Below are 25,709 nucleotides of genomic sequence, written 5' to 3' on the forward strand. Positions count from 1 at the left end.
TGCTGAGTCATAATTCCATGAAATCATAATTTCTGATCAATCTGCAGGTAGGAAATTATGCCAAATTTTTGCTTTTGTATAGGTCTCAATGACAAAGAATGCTTTGACAAAGTTTGGTGGAAAAATTCTTACTGCATACTTGAAAAAGCATAAATTATAATTCCGTTCAAAAGAAAGTATGTCCGTAGTATCTTTTAAAGCACTATATGGGTCAACTAACTCAGAGAATGATTTCTAAAAGAATTTTTTGCTTCATTTCCAATATAGTCACGAGTGGTGCAATGGCTAGAGCATCTGCTCTAGAGTCACTGAATAAGTAGTCAATCATTGATGAAACTTTTTTTAACTGAGACCCTATGTTGCAGTAGCTAGGTGTTGGCATGAAAAAGATCCCTCACTGCTCAATGTCCCGTAGTGCTACCAGTAAGTATAAAACAAAATTTGCAGCTCCCTACTGGCAAGTCAGGTGGCCTAGCTAATTTAAAAATAATGAGCAATGTAGTGTTTAGAAAAATTGCGTGATATCCATTTCTCATAATTTTACATTCATATTATTGTACATACAGTTATGGTTGATATTTTGTAATAATTACTTTATATGATTTTTAGCTCACCTTAACGAAGTTGGGGGAGCTTATGTGATACCCTTGGCGTCCCAGGTTAAGGTTTTTTGGCATGATTTTCTTTCTAAGTACTTTCACGCCTAACATTGATCAGACTTGCATGAAAGATGCTTCCAGTGGGTTTAATTGTACAGATAAAGTTTTAGATGCAATTTCAGCAAAAGAATGACCAGGTTAATGTGTTTGGAGCAAGTTAACATTTTTGATGCAGGTTAAAGTTTTAAGGTCACCTGAGTAAACTCAGGTGACCTATTGCTATCCGTTTTTGTCTGTCGTCGTTCGTCGTGCGTTAACATTTAAACATTTTCAGCTTCTTCTCTGAAACTATGGAAGGGAATTACCGCCAAAAGTCTATGTATCTTGCTTTTATTCTTATTCTGCCTACTTCTTTATGCTTTGTTATTATTGTAATTATATGTCACTTTATTGTTTTCATATTCGTCTTTATTACATTTCACTTTGACTTTTATCCCTCTTCATTTTGCCCTTACTTCTATGTTGCTTTATTCTTGTAAATTCATTTTACTTTCTATTAAATTGATACAGTTTCTTAAATGATTATAACTATTACGAACGTTAACTCAATCACGCAAACAATGAAGCATATTCAATGAAGAAGAATACAAGTTGTCCGAATTTATTGCCGCATTATAACGCTAGGTGGCAGGGGTGTTCGCTAAGAGTGTTGGATAAATTAGGTAAGCAAACCCGTGCCGGGGTTATTCGAGTTTTTTTTTCAATTTTCTGCCTTAATACTTTATTAATCAAACTTAAATTTTTAAAAGACTGATGTTTGTTATAAGTCCAGGTATGTACCCGATGCATGCCATTTCCTCGGAAGTCTCGCTAGTTGGTAAGATTTCCCCTGGAAGGCTGACTACATTGTGATGCTTCCTTCGGAAGACTATACAGTGGGACTCCCCCCGAATAGTTTTTTAAATCGTAAAACAATGTTTATATATACTAACGTTTTCAGTTTTTGAAGAAAATTTATCCGTTCTATCAGGGACCTAGTTCTATATGAATAAATATTTAAATATTTATCATTTTAATAGTGTTTTATAATTAAATCATTTTAACCATTTAGTTAGACCTAGATAATCTTCACGAGTACATATGGTTAATAATCCTTCTCTCTCTCTCTCTCTCCCCCCCCTGGATGCAGTCGCCCATGTGGCACTGTGGTTACGGCGTCTGCTCTATATAGAGTCATGAAGTACAGTAGTAAGGACGTCGTGGGTTCGAATCCCACTATAGGATGTGGAGTTCGGTCCTTCGGATGAGATCTAGACCGCATTATCCGAGGTCCCGTGTCGCAGTAGGTGCTGGCACGAAAAAGGATCCCTCACTGCTCAATGGCTATAAGTGCCGAGTATATAGGACAAATTTGCAGCTCTCCACCGGCATGAGGTGGCTTCTCCATTTGAGTGAAAAATTCTCGAAAAGGAAATTATACAATGTACAACTACACCACCAAAGTCTCAATATATATACTGACTTCCGGGTGGACGACCTCCTATGGGGTAAGTTTCATCGGTAGAGGGGAGGGTGGTCAAGAAACATTTTCCTAAACGTAACTTTTTACAACTGGAAAAGTTCAGCGAAAGGCTCTTTGTCCCCCCCCCCCCCCATCCCTTATCCTTACACTTTTTGTTGCAGTACTAATAGTCAATTTATATGTACTTAGTGGCATATGAGTGAAATTTATTACTGAAAAAAGTTGACGACCCCCCCCCCCCTCCCCCCCTTCAGCACCACCAAATAGAATTTTCGCGTTTTAAGATTTTTTTAGCTCTCCTGGTTGATGACAAACACAATGCGTACTAAAGATATTTCTTTCTTTATTGAAAAGTGCTATTTCAATATAAAATATTAACGCAGAAAAAAAGACCGGGGTGTTTCTAGTGTACCTGGGTGCATGTAGTCTAGTTCCGACTTCACCTTCCATGCGCGGATCTAGAGGGGGTAGGACCCCCTGGAATTAACAAGGTTACTAAAACAAGGGAAAAAGTTACCCACCCCCACCCCCACGAAATAGAATTTTGACGTTTGAGCGAGTTTAGGTTTTTTTTCTTCTCTTTATGCTTGTCAAGAAATTTCTTGGATTAGATTTTTTTTTTACTTGGTGCCCCCCCCCCTCCCCCCTGGAAAAAAAATCTGGATCCGCTCCTGCCTACCCATAACGCTCCTCACTCATTTACAAAGCCCTGTCCCTAGAATCACGCGCATCAACAGTTACTATCTGTCGTGAAATAAAGTTCAATTCAGTGGAAGGTTCTGAAAATCAACCCAATTTACAAGGGTTAACTAGTATCAAAATATTTAAAATTTTTATAACAATTAAACTGTAATTCAAATCACAGGCGCTTGATGTTTTTAACCTTTCTCTTTATAAATCAAAATTTTCCCTACTATAATGATATCATTATTATAGTAGGGAAAATTTTTATTTATAAAGAGAAAGGTTAAAAACGTCAAGCGCCTGTGATTCAAATATCCAACAAATAACTTTAGTAGAGTTATATTTTTCAGGCGAGAGAACAGTGGCGTAGCATCGTTTTTGAAAGTGGGGAGGGGGGCAACAAGAGAATAAATATTCAAGCTCCCGGCTGAAAAAAACTTGACAAGCGCAAAATAAACCCCAGGAAATTGTCCAAACTTGAAAATACATAGGCGTCGGAACCGGGGAAGGGGGGGGGGGGGCTTAGCCCCCACTTCTTTCCAAAGATAGACTTAGTATAGACATTGAACATTCCTGCGTAGTTTAGCCCCCCCCCCCCCCCCCCCCCCCCCCCCACTTTCCATGGACACGATGCAGTGGAGGTTTAAAATGGGGAAAGAGGTGGTATTTGGAGAGAAAAAACATTGGAACTAGAGTTCGAACCTTTAACCCACCCCACCCCACCCCTCCTCAATAAATAGTATTTTTGTGTTTGAAAAATGGACATTTTTTTTTTGCTTATCAGGTTTTTTAGAAGGTCTAAAAAAAATTCTTACACTTACCCCCCCCCCCCCCCCCCCCCCCCTCAACTTTCAATTAACTTCCGACGCCAATGAAATCCCATTTCGAGGGCGGGGTGGGTTTTGAGTTAGATTCAAATTCTTCTATAGAATCAAATTTAAATTTTCTTCCAACTACACGTACTACATTTACTTATTTGATCCTTACTCTAACAAAAAGTGGGTCGGCCTTTAAATGAACATATTCAGTATAGTATAAAGTTACGTCTGAAATAAAGAAGCCGCTATTCCTGTGTGCCCAGAGAAAATAGATATGGAGTTTCCATCATTGGATCGGGAGATCGGATCCGGCCTTCAGCAGTTCGATTGATAAAGTATTAAGGCGTATTGAAGAATCTCAAATAACCCGACCCGGGTTTGCTTACTTAGTTTTACCAACACTCGTAGCAAACACCACGCCACCTAGCGTTATAATGCCGCACTAAATTTTGACGGTTTGACAACTTCCATTCGTCTTCATTGAATATGCTTCATTGTTAGTGTCATTGAATTAACATGAGTAGTAGAGATAATGCTAATAATTTATTAATGAAACTGTTTAAAGCTGACATGAACTCTTAAAAAGGCATCATTTTTCATCTTTGTACGACTTACTTCATTCCTGTACGCCTTTGTCCGCCATATTTCTTCGATTCCGCCATATTTAATCGAACATTTTTGGCCACTTGTACCTGCTATATATAGCCTTTTAGAACTGTTTCACTTGAGTGATTTTCTATCCCGGCTGTCGACATGTGCACATCTCCGATATCATAGTTTTAAGAGGAGTCCATAAACTGACCATGCAATACATGGTTGAAAAGTAAAAATTCAACAAAAACTAGAACTATACCGAGAATAAAATTATTTTTGAATGCATTTGCTGCAATATAGAAAATACACTTACATGGAAAACATTCAAGTAGAGCAAAAATTCCATGCAGGTCAGTCGAGAAAACGCGTCAAATGCAGTGATAGAAATATTTACCTGAATATATACTGCTATCGTTACAGGGATGTGCACATGTCGAAAGAATTATCCTATTTTACTTTTATTGAAAAATGCATCTCAGAAATCATGTTATCCATTGCTAACTCAACAGTAAAAAAAACTGCTTGGACACACGTGGTCCATGCCGATCATTTTATTTGTTCAGGGAAAATATCAAAGGCTGAAAGCGCCGTGGGGTTGACTGAAGAAAATGCAAATAATTTTTTTTTTCAAGAATAAACATTACTCTTGTCTGTAAATGGTGTAAATAAAATTTTTAAAACATGGTTTAACTTCATCAAATTTATAATAAAGCATGCATCATTACGAATCATTCAACTTTTGAAGATATGAAGATATTTTCCTGTGAAGGGGGGGGGGGATAGAACATGCATATCCTCTCATAAAAACATTTTAAGAAAAACGTCTGAAACAGATGGGATTTCTTTATGATCAAATATAATCAAATAAATACTGTGTATTGGCTTTATTAGACAAAATATAATTTGATTTAAAGTTATTTATAATTTTATGCACAATGAAAGAAAAAGTGAGTAAATTCACATACCCCACGCTCCCACAAAAGTCGAAGTGCTGAAATTCACAGACAAAATAAAGGAATCGTAATTTCCTTGTAATATGCACATCTATACACGTTGTGTCCTAATTATCTGCTAAGTTTGACGAAATTATATGCACCGGTTTATGAGGAATTGTGCTGACAAACTGCTCATCTTTATATTCAAGATATGGCCAAAATCTAAATGTAAAAGTGCGGAAATTCCCGAAAAAATAAAGATTTCGGAATTTCCTGGTGGTGTACAAATACAGACACATTGACTCCTATGAATATCAGCATAGTTCAACAAAACTCTGTGCATTAGTTTATAAGAAGTTGCGCTGCCCCCCCTCCCCCAAAAAAAAGGGCTGACTGATGGGTCCAAAACATGTTACCTCACGCAACTTGTTGCGCGGAGTATAATAAACTAGTTTGATTCTGTGGTACAATAATAATGAAATGATAATTTAATGTGAATTAAATTTCTAGACATAAGTAATTAATGATTACTAGAAAAAACATATAAAAAGAGAGAGGAAACTCCCCGTGAGAAATCCACATTCTACCTACAATTAGCTTTTTAAAAATTCTCTTGTTTCTTGTCCAGGTTCAGCATTGAAGTGTCGGAACCGGGGGGGGGGGGGGTTACAAATATATACTTAGTATAGACATTGAATATTGCTGCGTAGGTTTAGCCTCCCCATCCCCCCGCTTTTCACAGACAAGTCGCAGTATAAGTTAAAAAAGAGGAATGTGTTGGTGTTTGGAGAAAAAATTTGTTACTGAAGTTCGAACCCACCCCACCCCCACCCCCCTTTCCCCCGCACGAAATAGGAGATTTGTGTTTAGGAAAAGGACATTCCCCCTTTTTTTTAAGCTTGACAGATATTTTGAATGTATAAAAAAATTTCTTTGCACTTAGCCCCCCCCCCCCCCCAGTTTCAATTTGCTTCCGACGCCAATGCGTTTGAGAAGGTATTTGAGAAAGTTCCCGATGTACCCATTCCTGTGATGTATATTTCACGTTTATTTTATCTCCCGCTTGAAAAGTGGGAGGGTATATAGTAATAGTTATGTCCGTCCGTAGGTCTGCTACGCTTTAGGATACCCATCTCCTATCTGCAAATCCTCTTATAACCATATGGGCGGCGGGGGTATCATTTAGTGAGCTCATTGCTCACAATACCTCTAGTTTAAAAACCCTTGCTCTGTCCTAAGGATTAATAAATGGACGGCACAAAGTGCGTAGGATCTTATACCTATTATTGTCCTAAGAGATGGTTACAGATGGTTACAGAGAGAGGGAAAGAGAGAAAGAGAGAGAGAGAGAGAGTTAGTTCAATATACAATTAGTAAATAAAATTATCCGTATTCAACCAGTGTCAAGACTTCGTATCTTAGCTTTTAGAATTATCTCCCAAATACTCCTACAGAGATAATTTTTAAATATAAAAAAAGTACCTACACCATCAGACAAGGATAGTGAAATCTCAAAAGCCTCTCTATAACACCATAATTATAAAACATTTATACATACCTCAAAATGCACATACATTGTGGTCGGAGTGACACATTTAAAAATAAAATTTTCAAAATTGAATTCGGCAGAGATGTCCGTCTTCCAAGAATATTTTGATAACGGTCATGTCAATTATTTTTGCACGCCCCCCCCCCCCACCCCGCCTAAAAAATCAAATGCCTAAATGTCAATCTGAACAGTGGATGGCATTTCTTCGTGTGTTTGTGTGTTAAAGAACGTATAGATCTATATACACATAAAAAAAAAATATTCTGGGTCATTGCTTTTAAGATTTGAAGTAAATAATTGCCGTACATCAAATTACTTGGTTTAGATTTGAGATTAGTACTACAATTATCAGTTATAATCATGATAATTGACAAATGAATTTTGCGACGCAAACCAACTGCAGACTATATACATGACTTTGATTATAATGTATATTAGAACTACATGTAAGACAATTCACAATTATAGCTTCTGAACAGCAGTTATAACCCCCCCCCCCCCTTCAGCCGCGCAAAAACCAAATAACTTCTCTTTCCACTTGTGATATTTTCCCTGACCAAAATATGATTAGCACGGACTAGGTGTATCGACGTGCTTGTCTGTACGGAGTAATGACAGTGTGTTTACTATTGAGCTTTTACGGAGTTTATTTCTTTATTGTGATGCATATTTCAATAAATGGAATTCAGGGTGTATATCACTTGACTTGTGCACATCTTCGAACCGATGCAGTAACCTTTTTACCAGGTACATGGGTACGTTTACAGCGTTCGAGGCGTTTTCTCGATATGCACCAATTGCATAGGGGCTGCAAATCAAAGACGTTGGTTGTTTTACGCCATTCAAATAATAATAATTTCAAAATGTGTTGCAGATTTTACTGCTTTTTATTTCAAGTTTATTCTGCATAAATTGTCGCACTGTAAAAATACGTACTCGTGCATCTAAATTTCTCACCAAACTTGCATTTCTTTTCTTTTGATTCAAATCAATAATTATTCAGAAATATGATTATTATTTTGTTTATTGTGGTTTTGAAATGTCTTGATATCCTTATGTGATCTCATATATGCTTTACCATCGGAGATGTGCACAAGTCGATACCCAAACCAAAAAATCATTGAACTGTAACGAGCGCATTGGGGTATACATCGTTACAATGAGACAAGGTATCTGAAAGAAATATGGCGGAATACGGCTATCGTTGGTATGAAACAAGTCGTACATAGATGAAAATGTTGCGTTTTTAAGAATTCATGTCAGCTTTAAGTTTAAAATAAAGTAGAATGAATTTACAAGAATAAAGCAACATAGAAGTAAAGACAAAATGAAGAATGATAAAAGTCAAAGTGAAATGTAATAAAGACGAATATGAAAACAATAAAGTGACATATAATTACAATAATAACAAAGCATAAAGAAGTAGGCATAATAAGAATAAAAGCAAGATACATAGACTTTTGGCGGTAATTCCCTTCCATATGAAACCACTGAACCAATTTCAACCAATTTTGGCATATAGCATCTGTGGGTGAAGGGGAACAAAAATTGTGAATTTCATAGTCCCTGCCCCCCCCCTGGGGCCTAGGGGGTGGGGCCAAAACCACTAAAATTAGTGCAATCTTTAAAAATGTCTTCTTCTTTACTCCTGGACATCAAGCAGTCAAACTGTTGGTATGATTGTAATCAGAATTGAGTCCTCTACCAAAATTGTGAAATTCATGGCCCCAGGGTCAGGGGTTCTGGTGTTAGGGCGGGGCTCTATTGATTATATAGTGAAAATGCATTATTTCTTTGAAAATCTTCTTCTCTGTTCCTGAGAATTAGATAAACTAATTAAGTACATAGTAATGATGAGCAAGAGTGCCTCTACCAAAATTGTGAAATTCATGGCCCAAGGGTCAGGGGTTCTGGTGTTAGGGCGGGGCTCTATTGATTATATAGTGAAAATGCATTATTTTTTTGAAAATCTTCTTCTCTGTTCCTGAGTATTAAATAAACTAATTAAGTACATAGTTATGATGAGCAAGAGAACCTCTACCAAAATTGTGAAATTCATGGCCCCAGGGTCAGGGGTTATGGTGTTACGGAGTGGCTCTATAATGATTATATTGTGAAAATACATTACATCTATGAAAATCTTTTTCTCTACTCCTAGGTATTAAATAAAGTAAATAAGTACATAGTTATGATGAGCAAGAGGGTGCGTATCATTACCGCTACATTTTCATACATTTTCAAAATTTTCATTACCGCTACATAGTCATTATTGCTACAAAAAAACTTACATTACTGTTACATATAAAAATGTATACATTACTACTACATTGCCTATTTCGTTAGCCAGCCACTTATGCGTGTACAGTACAACCTATACATGTACTTCATGCATAAGACCCGTTCCTCCTGCTCAACACGGGGTGGTAAAAGTAGGAATTTGAACAGGATGGGTTTTTTTTAAAATTAAAATCAACAAATAATTCGTCGAGGTCTGTTTTGCAGCTATTTTTGCAACTCTTTTCAACGCATCTCCACAATTTTGAGTTTTTGAAAGTCTTATTTTTTCTAAATTTATAAAAAAAAAAATCGATAAGTAAGCCGGCATTCCCTCGATTTGTATTAAACTTCTCAATGGTGGTCATAATGTTAAGATGACGCTAAATAATCAAATTCCGACTGCATAGTTATTTATATATACACTGTATGTACTCATTCTGATTAGACAGTGAGTAAATTCTATTGATTAGAACTCATGTATACCGAACCATACCTGGCTAAATCGATATGTATAGCGGTAATGAGTTGTTTTGGGCTGATTTAGTATGTAGCGGTAATGAATTGTTTTTTGCCGGAAAAATGTAGCGGTAATGATCGGTCGAAAATCTGACAAAATGTAGCGGTAATGAGTTGAAATTTTTGGCAATGTAGCGGTAATGTTGACCTCCCGAGCAAGAGTGCCTGTACCAAAATTATGAATTTTATGGCCCCAGGGTCAGGGGTTCTGGTGTTAGGGCAGGGCTCTGTTGATTGTATAGTAAAAATGCATTTATTCTTTGAAAATCTTCTCTGCTTCTTCTGTATCAAATAAACCAACTAAGTAAAAAGTTATCATGAGCAAGAGAACCTTTTCCAAAATTTTGAATTTAATGGCCCCAGGGTCAGGGTGGTGCTCTATTGATTATATAGTGAAAATACATTATTTCTTTGAAAATCTTCTTATCTGCTCCTAGGTATTAAATAAACTAAGTACATAGTTATGATGAGCAAGAATGCCTCTACCAAAATTGTGAAATTCATGGCCCCAGGGTCAAGGGTTATGGTGTTACGGAGTGGCTCTATAATGATTATATAGTAAAAATACATTACATCTATGAAAATCTATTTCTCTACTCCAGGGTAATAAACAGATGTACTACCTATATAGTTATGATGTGCAAGGGCTCTTCTTCCAGAATTGTAAATATCAAGGCCCCTGGGTCAGGGATACCGAAGAGGGGGGGGGGCTCTACTTATGTACTGAAAATGAATTGTTTGAAATCTTCTCCTTATTATTAATCAAACATTATTGATAAGCAAGTCTGCCTTATCAAAAATTATGCAATGTGTTTACCTAGGGCCAGGGGTTCATGTGTGGTAGGGGCACTTATGATATCGGTGAATATTACTGATTGCTTGAAATGCATTTTTTGTTCCCCTGCCCTGCTTATGGGTATTAAGTAAACAAACTAAACAATTGCTGAGTGTATAGTTATGATTAGCAATGGTGCCTCTTTTAGAATTGTGAATGCCATAGCACCTGGCTTGAAACATGAACCAAATTCAATCATTTGAAAGTTGTTGCATGATGCTCAGGTGACCTATAAGGCCCGTGGGCCTCTTGTTTGGTGCAGGTCTCATTTCCAACTAACTTTGAGTCCTATGATTACTAAACTTGCATGGATGATACATCTAAGGATGCATACTACCGGGTTGCTTCAGATGCTGAATCTGACCTTCTTTTTCTAGATGAGTGAATAGGGTTAATGTTTTTGGTGCAGGTTAAAGTTTTTGGCGCAGGTCTCATTTCCAAGTAACTATGAGTTCTCTAATGACCAATCTTAAATGGATGATACATCTAAGGATGCATACTATCAGGCTTGCCACGGATGCTGGATCTAACCTACATTTTCTGCATGAGTGAACAGGTTCATGTTTTTGGTGCAGGTCTCATATCCATGGCAAATAGCTATAAGTCTTATGTTGACCAAACTTCGATGTATGCATACTATCAGGTTTGCCTCGGATGCTGGATCTGACCTACTATTCCACATAAGTGGACAGATTCATGTTTTTGTTGCAAGTCTCATTTCCAAGTAACTATGAGTCATATGTTGACCTTACTTGCATGGATAATACATTTAAGGATGTATATTACCAGGATTGCTTCAGATGCTGCATCCAACTACAATTTCCAGATGAGTGAACAAATTTAATTTTTTTGGTGCAGGTCTCATTTCCAAGTAACTGTAAGTCCTATGATGACCAAGCTTACAAGAATGATACATCTAAGGATGCAAACTATCAGGCTTGCTTTGGATGCTGAATCTAACCTACATTTTCTGCATGAGTGAACAGGTAAATGTTTTTGGTACGGGTCTCATTTAAAAGTAACTATAAGTCGTATATCGACCAAACTTCGATGGATGATAATCTAAGGATGCATACCTCCAGCCTTGGTTCATATGCTGGATTTGACCTTTTTCCAGATGAGTGAACAGATTCATGTTTTCCGTGCAGATCTCATATCCAAGTAACTATGGTGACCAAACCTCGATGGATGATACAGTTAAGGATGCATTGCTTATTTCAGGCGTGCCTCGGGTGCTGAATCTGATCTACATTTTCCACATGAGTGAACAGGTTCATGTTTATGGTGCAGGTCTCATATCAAAGTAACTAAATCCTTTATTGACCAGACTTTGATGTATAACACATCTTAGATTGCACACTGTCAGGTTTGCCTCAGATGCTGGATATGACCTATATGTACATTTTTCACATGAATGAACAGGTGAATGAACAGGTTAATGTTTTTGGTGCAGGTCTCATTTCCAAGTAACTATGAGTCCTATGATGATCAAACTTGCATGGATGATACCGATACATCTAAGGATGCGTACTACCAGGCTTGCTTCAGATGCTGGCTCTGACCTCCACTTTCCAGATGAGTGAACAGGTTAATGTTTTTGGTGCTGTTTAATGTTTTTGGTGCAGGTCTCATTTCCAATTAACAGTGAGTCCTATGATGACCAAACTTGAAGGAGTAACATATCTACGGATGCATACTACCAGGCTTGCTTCAGTTGCTTGATCTAACTACATTTTCCAGATGAGTGAACAAAGTAATGTTTTTGGTGCAGGTTTCATTTCCAAGTAACGATGATCCCTATAATGACCATACTTGCATGGATGACACATCTAAGGATGCATACTACCAAGCTTGCTTCAGGTGCTGGATCTGACCTACATATTCTGGATGAGTGAACAGGTTAAAGGTTTTCATGCAGGTCCAATGTCCAAGTAACTATGAGTCCTATATTGACCAAACTTGCATTGATGATACAAGTACATCTAAGTATGCACGCATATGAAATTACTTTGGATGCTGAATCTGACAAACATTTTTCGGATGAGTGAACAGTTTTTGAAGCAGGTTGATTCTAAGGTAGGTATAGGCTCTATGTTGAGCAAACTTGCATGGATGATACATGTAAAGATCATGCACACTCATGAACTTGCTTCAGATGCTGGATCCGACATACATTTGCTAGATAATGGACCAGGTTTAATTAGTTATGGGTGTAAGTCTATTACCAAGAAACTATTAGACCTATGTTAACCAAACTTAATGCAATGATGATGCATCAAGGGATGAACACTCTCAAACTTGTTTCAGATGCTGGATTTGAAAAACATTTTCTTGATGGGCGACTACTTTGAAGTTTGAAGGATAAGTCTATTCCCAAGTAACTGCAGGCCCTATCAGATCAAAATTTCATAAATTTTGCAATTTGGTATGTTCACTCCTACATTGTTAGTTTAATGTGGGACATTGTCTTATTTAAAGGCAACATTCGTTGAGGTAGCTCTAATCTCTGATTACATGTACCTAATGTTTATTGTCTCTTTAAACAGCAATATATTTAGTCATTCAATGTTGATGTGACTATAGACTATTCTGCTCCAGAATCCATCATGCCGAGTTATTGTGCTCTTAATTGTGACACAGCTATGTAAAGGTATCACCATGTTATATGTCTCCATCATCAAATAAAAACATAACAACAAAATAAAGATGTTTAAAGTTTATTGGAAAAAATCAACAAGTATTTACACTATTTCAGAGAGAGAAAAAAACTATATAATTCCAAATAAATGTAAAATTAAGAATATAAAAAAGCCGAAAAGGACAAACAAGAAGCCTGTGAGCCAATGCCCCCGCACTGATGTGAACATAAACATCATGTTAAAATACACATGTACAGTGACAGGCAGATGCATGGATAAATAGGAAGTTGACATCAAGTTCACATAAAAATAAATCCAACCATATAGCAAGCCTCAACAAAGTATGTGCTAAAATTTCAAGCATCTGTAATGAGTAGTTGCTGAGAAAACTGTGACAAAAATTTTATGTACAAAGAGTGTACTAAAATTTCTAGCATCTGCAATGAGTAGTTGCTGAGAAAACTGTGACAAAAATTGTATGTATGAAACAGACAGATGCACAGATGAACAGGAAGTTGACATCAAATCAAAAGATATGGCATGCCTCAGAAAAGATTGTGTTAAAATTTCAAGCATCTGCGATGAGTAGTTGCTGAGAAAACTGCGACCAAAAATGTGTTATGGACAGACAGATAGACAGACACACAAGGGTAAAACAGTATACCAGGCCCCCTCTCCTTCGGAGTGGGGTATAAAATTTTTTCAATGTCAAATATGTAAATTAGCAAAATTTAATCAAAACTATTTACACTGATTCAGTATGAATTATGTACATATATACAAAGAGATGTAGGACCACATACCTGTGTGACAAGTCATAGAGGAACATGGAAAAACACCAACCCAAAACAGCACATTATGTCAGAAGTCTCAAGTCAGGTGCACAGTCACACAGGTAAAAGCTGGGGCCTACAAACTCAAGGCAGCAAACATCTGTTCCAAGCACTGTATTTCAATCTCCATTGGCGAAAGCTAAAAAAAAAGAGAAGATTTTCAAATAAAATGAATAAGAAAAAATGCTAAAGCTAGAATAACAGAAATGTCTAGAATACATTTTAAAAGTAGTCAATGTTACAAAAAAAAATGCCTACCATAGCAGTCTTCTGTCTCTTTGAAGACACAAATGGTTGGTCCGGTCTTTTACGTTTTCGAGTGGGTCGATCCTGAAATAAACCAACAATATTTGTAATATCAGACAACTATTATACAGACACATATGTAGACATTCCACATTTTATTTATCTGTAATTAATAAAGACTATTTGATTATTTCCCATTACCTCCGCCCCTGTAGGCTGTGTCTCGGTACATCCATTCCGTCCTGCCTTGTCCTCCACCAATCTCTCTGTCTCTGGCAGCTTGCCACCAATCACCTGAAAAAATAATTAATTAAATTTCACTTTTTTTGGTCTCATTTTAGTACCTGCTCAAAGCAGCCATCATTCTCCTCTCAAATATTGACTTGCTGTTGCTTAGATTATATCTTTCTTATTATACAAACATTTTTGAAGGTTAAATTTTCTGAATATTTTGTTTGGTTTCATTGCTTTATTCGAGTATAACAATAATACATGTTCTTGTAATTCTTTAATTACACCTACCCTGTCAGTGGCAGCTGTAGGCTTGTCAGAGGAAGAGTTGAGAGGAATCTCAGCATGTGGGGTAGATCCGCAATCGGAGGGTGGGGTGGGATACGACTCATCAGTCGAGGAGGAACGTCTGGAAGGGACGTCTTCACCCAGGGAAGATCGAGTGGTGACATCAGTCTGTACCTCACAGAGTCCAGTCTCAACAGTGGGAGAGGGTGGGTCAGCCTCCTGGAAGAAAGGTACCAAAGTGTCATACTTTGTTTGTTTGAAAAAATAAATCTTTTGTTAATCTATTTATAACAAAAATATTCTATGCAAAATAAGAGATATTATACAAAGCATGTCAATAATTGCTGTATATGCTATATGCTATATATATTTAACATTGTATCTGAGTATACTTACAGCAACAGCAGTCTTGGCCTCTGGCTCTACCGATGACTATGTAAATAAAGAAAGAAGGAATAGTTAATATTGTTATAAATTAAGTAACTGCCAAATAACTCATTTGCCCAGGGATATTTTCCTGACCTAAACAGCCATTCTTAAGCTTTAATAAAGATCAGATATAGGAATAAAAGCCTAATAATGGAAAACATAACCTCTTTGCCAAAGAAAAATGAACCCCAACCCAAATTTTTAAAAAGACATGGGACAGGTAACAGACTATTTCATGATGACTTTTACCGTAAAACATACACATGCATGTATTACAATTCATATTAATATTGTATTATACTTGAATTTCACTGCTATGACTAACAGTCCTATCAATGATTAGATGATTTTCAAGAATAAATTTACCTTTGACCTTTTACCCATTATTCCTTACAACTGTCTGCCTGCTCTTTCTCTCTGGTCTAGTGGTGCCAACACAGGAGGACTCAGCAGCTGCAGTTTGGACTCATTTTTGTTTCTTTGGAAGTTTTTTGTTGTTTTTAACTCACCTCAGTGAAGTTTGGGGAGCTCATGTGATATATACCCTCCGCATTGACATTGGCATATCAGATTAAAGTTTTTGATGCAGTTTTCTTTTTAAGTACTTCTATGCTATATATTGATCAGACATGCATGAAGGATGCTTCTAGTGGTTAAGGTTTCAGATGCATCAATTTTAGCTAAGGAATGACCAGGTTAATGTTTTTGGAGCAGGTTAACGTTTTTGGTGCAGGTTAAAGTTTTTTGGTGCAGTCTCATTTTCAAGCAACTATAAGCCCTATGTTGACCAAACTTACATGGATGATACATCTAAGGATGTACATCATAGAGCTTGCTTCCGATGCTGGGTCTAACATATTTTCTGGATGTGTAAAAATATTTATGGTGCAGGTCTCATTTCCAAGTAACTATATAAACCCTGTGATGACTAAACTTTCATGGATGATACATCTAGGATTGTATACTACCAGGCTTGCTTCAGATGCTGGATCTGACCTACATTTTCCAGATGAGTGAACAGGCTAAAGTGTTTGGTGCAGGTCTCATTTCTAAGTAACTGTGAGCCTTATGTTGACCAAACTTGCGTATCCAGGATGACATATATATATGCATTTTTGGATGAGTGAAAAGGTTAAGTTTTTGGTGCAGGTCTTATTTCTGACTTACTTTGAGCTCTGTATTGACCAAACTTGCACTGATGAGTATCCACAATAATGGACTTGTTTTGGATGCTGAATCTGACCTACATTTTTCCAGATGAATGAACAGGTTAAAACTTTTGGAGCAGGTTTATTCTATAGTACCTATAAGCCCTATGTTGACCAAACCTGTATGAATGATATAGCTAAGGATGCACACCAATTGACTTTTTTTGGATGCTGGATCTGGCATGCATATCTCAGATAATGGACCAGATGAAAGTTATGGGTGCAGTTCTTTTACCACAAAACTATAAGGCCTAAGTAGATATTAACCAAACTTGCAAGGATGATGCATCAAAAGATGAACACTCTCAAACTTGCTTCGGATGTTGAATTACATTTTCTTGATGGGTGTCTAGTTTGAAGTTAATGATAACTGCAAACCCTATGAGATCAAATTTTTGCATCTTGCAATGTAAACTTCAAGATTGTCAGTTTAATGTGGGACTTTGCCTTAGTTAAGACATTGCATTCATTGAGGTGAGCTCTGATATCTCTTGCATTCAATGAGGTGAGCTCTGTTATTTCTGATTACCTATGTTTTTTATTTATATAATTGTGGAAATATTTTTATGTAAAGAAGAGGCCCATGGGACTTTATTGACATTCACATCCTAAATTTCTCATTCTATTAAGATAATATTTGGATTCATTTACAGAACTGTAGTTTTGTTAGGACTCCTCTATGCATATTTCAGCTGTCTTCAAATTCAGAAAGAGATAGTTTGGACAATTAATTTAAAATTTATTTTCAGATACCAGAGGATCTACTTGCATTTACTTATCAAGTAGTGTATTAGACTTCTTGTCTAATAACTTCCAACCAAAACAGTAAAAAGAGATTTCAAGAAAAATGTATTTATAGAGTATTTATGAATATGCATCACATGGCAACAATGATTGTAAAAATGAAAAAAGCAATGCATTTATATTTTTCTCAGTATAAAGTACATGTATAGTCTACTTGTGTATCCAGACTGATTGAAAATGATTTTCAATTTTAGGATGAATTACCTAGGTATTTCAAATTTTAATTACCATGGTAACACCATTTGTCACAGTAAAAAAAAAAAAAACGATGTACAGTATTATGCATTTTAATATAGTTTACACATGCATCAACTTATTGGCATTGGTTTGAAACTGTGAGAAAAATAATTTTTGAGAAAAAAATAGTTAAACTTATTTCTTTCTTTTAATTATATATATCCATGACAGCACAATTTGTCAAAATCAAAAAATGATAAATAGAAAGATTTATCTACTTGTGTACATAGTCTTACTGAAATCATACCAAACTGCAGGAGACAACAAGAGGCCCACAGGCCTTATAGGTCACCTGAGCATTATGCAACAACTTTCCAGTTATTGAATTTGATTCATGTTTTAAGCCAGATGCTATATGGCATTCATTATTTTGAAAGAGGCACCATTGATCATCATAACTTTACACTTAGCAGATGCTTAGCTTGGTTACTGAATACCCATACGCAGGGTAAGGGAACAAAAATGCATTCCAACTAATCAGTAATATTCAGCAATAAACAGTAGTGCTCCTAACACTGTGACAAAAACCCCTGACCCTATGTCCACACATTGCACAAATTTTAAAAAGGCACCCTTAAAATTGCCTATCAAAAAATAAATAAATGTTTTATAAATACAAAGGAGCAGATTTCAAACAATCAATTCATTTTCAGTATATAAGTATAGCCCCTCCCCCCCAAACCCTGACCCTGGGGCCTTGAAATTCACAATTCTGCAAGATTAAAGCCCTTGCTCATCATAACTATATAGGTAGTTCATCTGCTTCATACCCAGAGACAGAGAAGAAAATTTTCAAAGATTTAATGCATTTTCACTATATAATCAATAGAGCCCCGCCCTAACACCAGAACCCCTGATCCTGGGGACACAAAATTGAAAATTTTAGAAGAGGCATTCTTGCTCATCATAACTGTGTACTTAGTTAGTTTATTTAATTCCTAGGAGCAGAGAAGAAGATTTTCAAAGAATTCATGTATTTTTACTATATAATCTACACAACCCCGCCCTAACACCAGAACCCCTGACCCTGGGACCATAAAATTCAAAATTTTGTTTGAGGCACTCTTGCTCATCATAACTATGCACTTAGTTAATTTATTTAATACATAGGAGCAGAGAAGAAGATTTTCAAAGAATTCATGTATTTTTACTATATAATTTATACAACCCCGCCCTAACACCAGAACCCCTGACCCTGGGACCATAAAATTCACAATTTTGTTTGAGGCACTCTTGCTCATCATAACTATGCACTAAGTTAGTTTATTTAATACCCAGGATCAGAGAAGAAGATTTTCAAAGAATTCATGTATCTTCACTATAAAATCAATAGAGCCCCCCCCCCCCCAACACCAGAACCCTTGACTCTAGGGCCATAAAATTCACAATTTTGGTTGAGGCACTCTTGCTCATCATAACTATGCACTTAGTTATTTATTTAATACCTAGGAGCAGAGAAGAAGATTTTTAAAGAATTCATGTATTTTCACTATATAATCAATAGAGCCCCCCCCCCCCTCAACACCAGAACCCTTGACCCTGGGGCCATAAAATTCATAATTTTGGTTGAGGCACTCTTGTTCATCAGAACTATGCACTTAGTTAGTTTATTTAATACCTAGGAGCAGAGAAGAAGATTTTCAAAGAATTCATGTATTTTTACTAGAGCCCCCCCCCAACACCAGAACCCTTGACCCTGGGGCCATAAAATTCACAATTTTGATAGAGGCACTCTTGCTCATCATAACTATGCACTTAGTTAGTTTATTTAATACCTAGGAGCAGAGAAGAAGATTTTCAAAGAATTCATGTATTTTCACTATATATATAATCAATAGAGCCCGACCCTAACACCAGAACCACTGACCCTGGGACCATAAAATTCACAATTTTGGTAGAGGCACTCACTCTCATCATAACTATGTACTCAGTTGGTTTATTTAATACCCAGGAGCAGAGAAGAAGATTCTCAAGGAAATAATGCATTTTCACTATATACTTATTTAGCCCCGGCCTAGCACTAGAACCCCTGACCCCAGGGCCATGAATTTCAAAATTTTGGTAGAGGACTCAATGCTGATTACAATCATGCAAACAGTATGACTGCTTGATGTCCAGGAGTAAAGAAGAAGATTTTTAAAGATTGCATTAATTTTAGTGGTTTTGGCCCCACCCCTCAGGCCCCAGGGGGGCAGGGATCATGAAATTCACATTTTTTGTTCCCCTTTACCCATAGATGCTTTGTGCCAAATTTGGTTGAAATTGGTTCATTGGTTGCAGAGAAGAAGCTGAAAATGTTTTAACACACAACGCACGACACACAACACACAACACACGACGCACGACGACGGACGAAAACAGATAGCAATAGGTCAAATAATTCAAAGAAATTGAATTTCTGTGACTATGGCATTTTACACTATTTGTGGAAATCAAATACCAATAAAAAGAAGTATGCAATTAGTATAATCTACATCATGTAATCTATCGTCTTACTAAAATCGGACAAATTAAATTCTCCTGATTTTTCACAAAGTGTATTTGATTTTATGCCAAATACACATTAGTACAGTTCATGGTACGCCTCAACCTAGTCCTAGAATCACTCCACAGTTGACCACCTCTTGGGTTCCATGATACCAATTAAGCTAATATGATGGTTCCTCCTGTCCACAATTAGTTCTTCAAGGGTCGTAGACTGGACCTTGTGTAATGTGGTACCTGAACAAGCCCTCTCAGATCTCCTCTGCGATTTTACCTCAACCAGTCAAAACACACAGTCTGTTTTCCATGTCCTGAGTTTCGAAATTTCAAACAGCTCGAGTAAAACAGACTGAAACCTGCCGCTTGGAAAGTCCTCCGATGACACTGATAGTTTGATCAGCAATGCATTGCAAATGACCACGTGTTACAGAGAAATATGGGTACAACACTGCTACCTTTACAGGACTGTATAGCTAGCTTGATAGACTGTTACCAATATGACAGAGGACAATTGTACTTTGTTTACCTTTCTGGTCCACACCATGTCCCGTCTCCACACCCGGTTGGTTCTCCAGTAGGTCCTCAGGAACTGTGGTGGCTCAGGCTGTAAAACAAGTCATCTTCAATTGAATCATTTCTTAACTGGAACTATCTAGGTATAGGTTAAAAATCAAGTACCCGGGTATCAAGTGTAGTTCAAGTATATATATATCTGAATTAATAATGTTGCTGGAGTAATAAGCATTCTACATGATAAAGGAATACATATTCTGCTGACTGTGATGAATAATTATGACGATAATGTAATAAATGTGATATTGAAGTCTATATGTTACTATGTATGTGCTGTCAATGAAATACGCGTTCCAAAACTTAAACAGATTCATAAAAAATTTCAACAAATCGATAGGAATCTTATGATAAACATGTTAAATGATTAATAATAGTCAAGAAGTAACTGGGGATTAAGCATGGTTATTTACCTGTTTGGGTTCTGGGACAGGTGGCACCTTGGTGGGTCCGTCACTGGTCACCTGGGTGGTGGGTGGTGTCTTCTGCTGCTTGGTCTGCTTCTAAAATAAAATGTTTCAGTTTGATATACTAGTATTCATGTAGTTCATAATGTCATAATCCTTGAGGGAAAAAGTGTTTTATCTATATACAATTAAACCTCCATAAAAATGTATCAACAATTTATCATGTCCAAAATTACATTGTGAAGAAATGTTCAGAAATATAAGAAGAAACTGGAGCACTTAGATTAAGAATGATTATTCACCTGTTTGGGTTCTGGGACAGGTGGCGCCTTGGTGGGTCCGTCACTGGTCACTGGGGTGTTGGGTGGTGTCTTCTGCTGCTGGGTCTGCTCCTAAAATACAATGTTTATTTCAGTTTGATATGTAGTTTATAATACAGTATTACAATTTTTTTAAAATTAAGTTATCTTTTTTTCAATTGCCCCCTTTCAAATACTTGTAACTGATGCTGAACATTCACCTCTCTTGTCCACTTCTGGTCCCTCCGCCAGACTCTGTTGTACCTCCAGGTTATCCTCCTCCGTTTGGGTACGACCTACAAAACAGAGGAGACATATTTACTGTAAACACCATTACTATTATACATGTAGTATCATTAATTACATAAAGTCAATAAATAATACTCGGGTGCCGCACCTCGTCAGTTTCCCGGGATGGTGAGCCCCTGGGGGTCTCTGGCGAGGCCTTGCCTGATTCATCACCGGTCTGAAATTAAACAAAAAAAAATAGCATACTTGTATTTAAAAAAAAATCACTATTTAACACCATTGATAATATAAGTTGCCGCAAATACTATATAATACCGGTAATATTTGGTTTATGTTGAGTGTTAAGATGCTGCCTATACTCTAATTATTTTAAAATTATTATAATTCGACATACCTGTTTGGGTTGGTCCTTTGTAGAGGGGGGTGGCACCCTCTGTTGTACGCTGGTGGCGAGTCCCTGAAAGACAGCAAAGATTGGTTTTATTTTTCCATATCAGCTAATTATATATATATATCTCTCAATACGTGTTTATCAAGCTATTCTGAACATGTTTTGATCATCAAATCGTTTTAATTTCGTAATTATTATCTTAGTTATTTTGAATGTTGAAAATCTCCATCAACAGGATATAAATATGATGTTTACCTCTCGTGTCCACTTCTGGTCCTTTGTCCAGACACGGTTGTATCGCCAGGACCGCTTTCTCTTTACGGGTACAGCCTACGAAATAAAGAGAACATTAAGAACTATTACATATGTCTTAATTCCAGTCAATAAATAATAACAAATATTCATGATAATTCTGCAAATTTTTATATTCATAAAAGCGAAATTAAGATTTTTCTAAACAGGAAACAGTAAATGCTCTGCAGTTTTGATTAATATGAGCTAGAGCATTCTGTACAAGACTTTTGCGACACCTTATTTTTGCGAGACAAAATTTTCACGAATGCTGCTCACTGATGTACATAACTAATCTTTAAGAATATTAATATACGCGAGAATAATATTTTTGCAAGCATATTATCTAGCGAAAATAATGATCTTGCAAATAAAAAGTTATTAACAGTACCTCATCAGGGGTGCAGAGCGGAGGCTTTCTGGTTCCCTGTGAGTTCCCGTCTGGACCATCCACAGTCTGAAGTATAGAAAATGTGTACGCTTAATACTTTATACCAACTAGTAGACTGGTAGTTATACGAATATAATGTATCCCAACCCCTTCATCCCAACACAAACAAAATATCCATTAAAATATATCACTTTCAGTACAAATACTTTCAAAATCTTACAGTGCTACCTGGGTATAATGCCCTCCGTTATATTGCCACACCCGCTCATTGCCAGGAATTCTCCTAAACTTCACCCTGTGTTAATGCACCCGTTAATTTGCAACCCCCGCTTATTGCCAATTTACAGTGGGTTAAATGCATTTCTCTTCCATGTGCATCATTTTTCACAAGTACTAGAATACGCCCGCCCGCAACACGTTTTAATCCTTTCTCTTCATTGATTAAATTAATTCCCATATCATGAGAAAAAAATATATAAATTTATTATTGAAAGAAAGGTTTAAAATGCCAAGTTTCTATGACCCTGTACCTTGATTTTTTTTTATTAATTCCCTTATCCTTCTTTTTTGTAACTCTGCAACCCCCCCCCCCCCCACCCCCCACCCCCCCATCCAGGAAAGGCTAACGTTGCCAATGGTGACATGAAATAATGTAGAGCTAGGACAAGATTTCATTCCCTGTATATTCTTATTACATTCTATGATTTGAAAACAACTTTTTTAACGAAAGAATCGTCTATATAAACCCTTTATATATAAATTATCAGATTTTTATCAAAGGAAATATACATCATATGTCCGGAATAGATATAGAGAAACTGGATCTTTGGACCTATAATGTTCAGCAAAACGTTCGATCGCTGATCTTATGTTTTCCTCGACATCCTCCCTCCCCCGATAATAAAAATTACATGTAGATATATTTTCTTTGGCAATGATACCAGGAAAATGGACGTGTGTAAGAAAGGGGGTAACAATATGTCAGCATAGAAAAATCCGTTACCCCTCGTAGTGTTCTATAGTAAAATTGAACAAAGAAATCAAAACCAAACTTATTTTTTACTAAATAAAACACACAATATGAGGCTTTACCCTCTTATCTTTGTTGCCGTGCATCATCGTCGCCATTTCTCTGCTAAATGCAGTAAAATTTGCAAAAAATCGAGACAGTAAAAATATGCGTCCAATGTCTTCGACTAAAGCCGTTGGAATGAATCGTAACCACAACATAACGACAGTCTACTGCGAAACGTGATGTCACAATGCTAATGACGTAAGCAAAATCAGCCACTACGTTTGGACTTTCCCGTTATTTTTCATAATAACCACATTTTTCATGAAGAAATTAGGTTTGCAAAAATGTTTTAATATCAATCTATACAATGAATCGGTTATAAAAATTTTATCATGAGTATTTGAAAATTAAAAAAAAAAAATAGATTTGGTTTTGCTTTTAACCTGCTCTACTCTCAAACTTCACCAAAAAGTATTTATTTTTTCTGTTCATTTGAGATCTTTCGATATAAGTCGGCATGCCTTTGAACTTAATAAATCTACTTTCTGTTCAGCATTAAATATAAGCACATTCAGTACATTTTCGCAAAATACCGGTAGATAAATTAATATTCAGAGACAGAGTCCGTTTTGTTTTATGTTTGATTAATTTATTTTTTTTTTCATATTTTAATTTTATGGCCAAGTAATTTTTGACGTTTTTCTGTAATAAGTTCTATTTTTTCTTTAACTTGACCCCCCCCCCCTTTCTCCCCAATTTAAAAGATTAAATAATCTTTTTTAAGAATATAAATAATATGGCCTTTTCGAGAGAGAACTTTGACAAACTAGGACGAAACAATAAGAACAACTAGATAACGGACCGACAATGAATTAAGCTCAGGCCATCTTTATCAAAACTGTTTACTTGCCGTCTCCCCACTCTGGGTAAAACTATTGGGTCGAGAGGTATGTATGAAAATCTTTCTCCAAAAAAATTTCAACATACTAGCATTTGTTAACGGGAAAAAAGTGTCCTGGAATGTAAATAAAAAGTCCATGAGTCGGGCAGTTTCAGTCAATCAGTCGGGAGATGTCAAGCAGAAAATTTTGTAAAGATGGCCTCGCTTGAGTTTTACAAAAAAAACAAAAAAAAATGGGGGGGGGGGATGTCATATTTCTATTCCCTTATCAGATTCTTTTGTTACGTGTCAACTTCAAGACTATAAAAAATTATTATGCACTGGAAAAAAGAAGAAATTATTCAATCCGTTTTTGTAAAGGTAAGTAACATGTAATAATATGTTGTACCTTGTGAGACGCCAAAGATGGCGATGCCCTGGCTCTGAGGGTTGTCTCGTCTGGATCAACAAACTTCTGAAATATAAAAGGCCACAGGTTATGCGAATACAAATATACAATATGAATATTTTCAAGAAATATTAATAAAACTTTTTCTCAAACTATAATGGGTCGATACTTTGCTGTTAAATAATTATATGAAACATCTTATTAATTATTAGAATACACCCCTCTCCTCAAGGCACCTTTTCAAAAAACATTTCTCTTCATTAAATAATCACCATACTATAAAAAACATTATACCTATAATGGTATGGGGATTTTTTTAATCATTGAATGGTAGGTTTAAAAATGTAAATTCCTATGAACTACGATCCCCCTCGTACCGCAAAATTTGTTAACCCCCTCTCCTTTTAATAACTTGTTAATTTTTTGTAACCCCCCCCCCTCCCGGAAGCAGGAAAGGCTTACGTTGCCAATGACGACATGAAATAATGTAGAGCTAGGAAAATATTTCATTCCCTGTATATATTCTAATTACGCGGCTAACTCCCTTCCTTCTATGATCTGAAAACAGCTTTTTAAGGAAAGAAATATCTATATTTAACCTTCTATATCATAAATTAAAAGATTTTTTACTAGAAAATCTACACCATTTGTCCGGAATAGATATAGAGAAACTGGATCTTTTCACTTATAATGTTCAACAAAACGTTCAGTCGCTGATCTTAAGTTTTTCTCGACAACCTTTCTTCCCCGAGAATAAAAATTACATGTAAGTATATTTTCTTTGGCAGTGATATCAGGAAAATGGGCGTGTGTAAGAAAGGAGGGTAACAATATGTCAGCATAGAACCATGCATTACCCCTCATAGTTCTCTAACATAATATTAAACAAAGAAATCAATATCAAACTTATCTTTTTACTAAATTAAACACACAATATGAGGCTTTACCCTCTTATCTTTGTTTTCGTTCATCATCGTTGCCATGTATCTGCTAAATGTAGTAAACTTTGCAAAAATTCGGGAGAGTAAACAAATACGTCTGATGTCTGCGACTAAAGCCGTTGGAATGAATCGTAACCA

The 25,709-nt window shown here is 36.3% G+C and overlaps 1 protein-coding gene and 1 long non-coding RNA gene across 2 annotated transcripts; both read right to left on the reverse strand.

Moving 5' to 3' along the window:
* Positions 1 to 14,440: 14,440 nt before the first annotated feature.
* LOC134270373 (platelet glycoprotein Ib alpha chain-like) lies at positions 14,441 to 21,361 on the reverse strand. Its single transcript, XM_062752613.1, has 8 exons — positions 21,350 to 21,361; positions 21,226 to 21,300; positions 21,008 to 21,097; positions 20,712 to 20,801; positions 20,255 to 20,332; positions 14,963 to 14,998; positions 14,570 to 14,785; positions 14,441 to 14,455 (listed from the first exon to the last, which is right to left on the reverse strand). The coding sequence occupies exons 1-8, from the start codon at positions 21,359 to 21,361 to the stop codon at positions 14,441 to 14,443; spliced, it is 612 nt and encodes a 203-aa protein (XP_062608597.1).
* Positions 21,362 to 21,399: 38 nt separating this feature from the next.
* On the reverse strand, positions 21,400 to 22,397 carry LOC134270370 (uncharacterized). The gene is made up of 4 exons (XR_009992792.1): positions 22,327 to 22,397; positions 21,900 to 21,974; positions 21,648 to 21,710; positions 21,400 to 21,470 (listed from the first exon to the last, which is right to left on the reverse strand). It is a non-coding gene; the product is annotated as an uncharacterized LOC134270370 (long non-coding RNA).
* Positions 22,398 to 25,709: the final 3,312 nt, after the last annotated feature.

The sequence above is a fragment of the Saccostrea cucullata genome, unplaced genomic scaffold (assembly GCF_032062105.1).
Source record: "Saccostrea cucullata isolate Sc308-1 unplaced genomic scaffold, CSIRO_AGI_Scuc_v1 ctg4099, whole genome shotgun sequence".
In the NCBI taxonomy this organism is placed as follows: domain Eukaryota; kingdom Metazoa; phylum Mollusca; class Bivalvia; order Ostreida; family Ostreidae; genus Saccostrea; species Saccostrea cuccullata.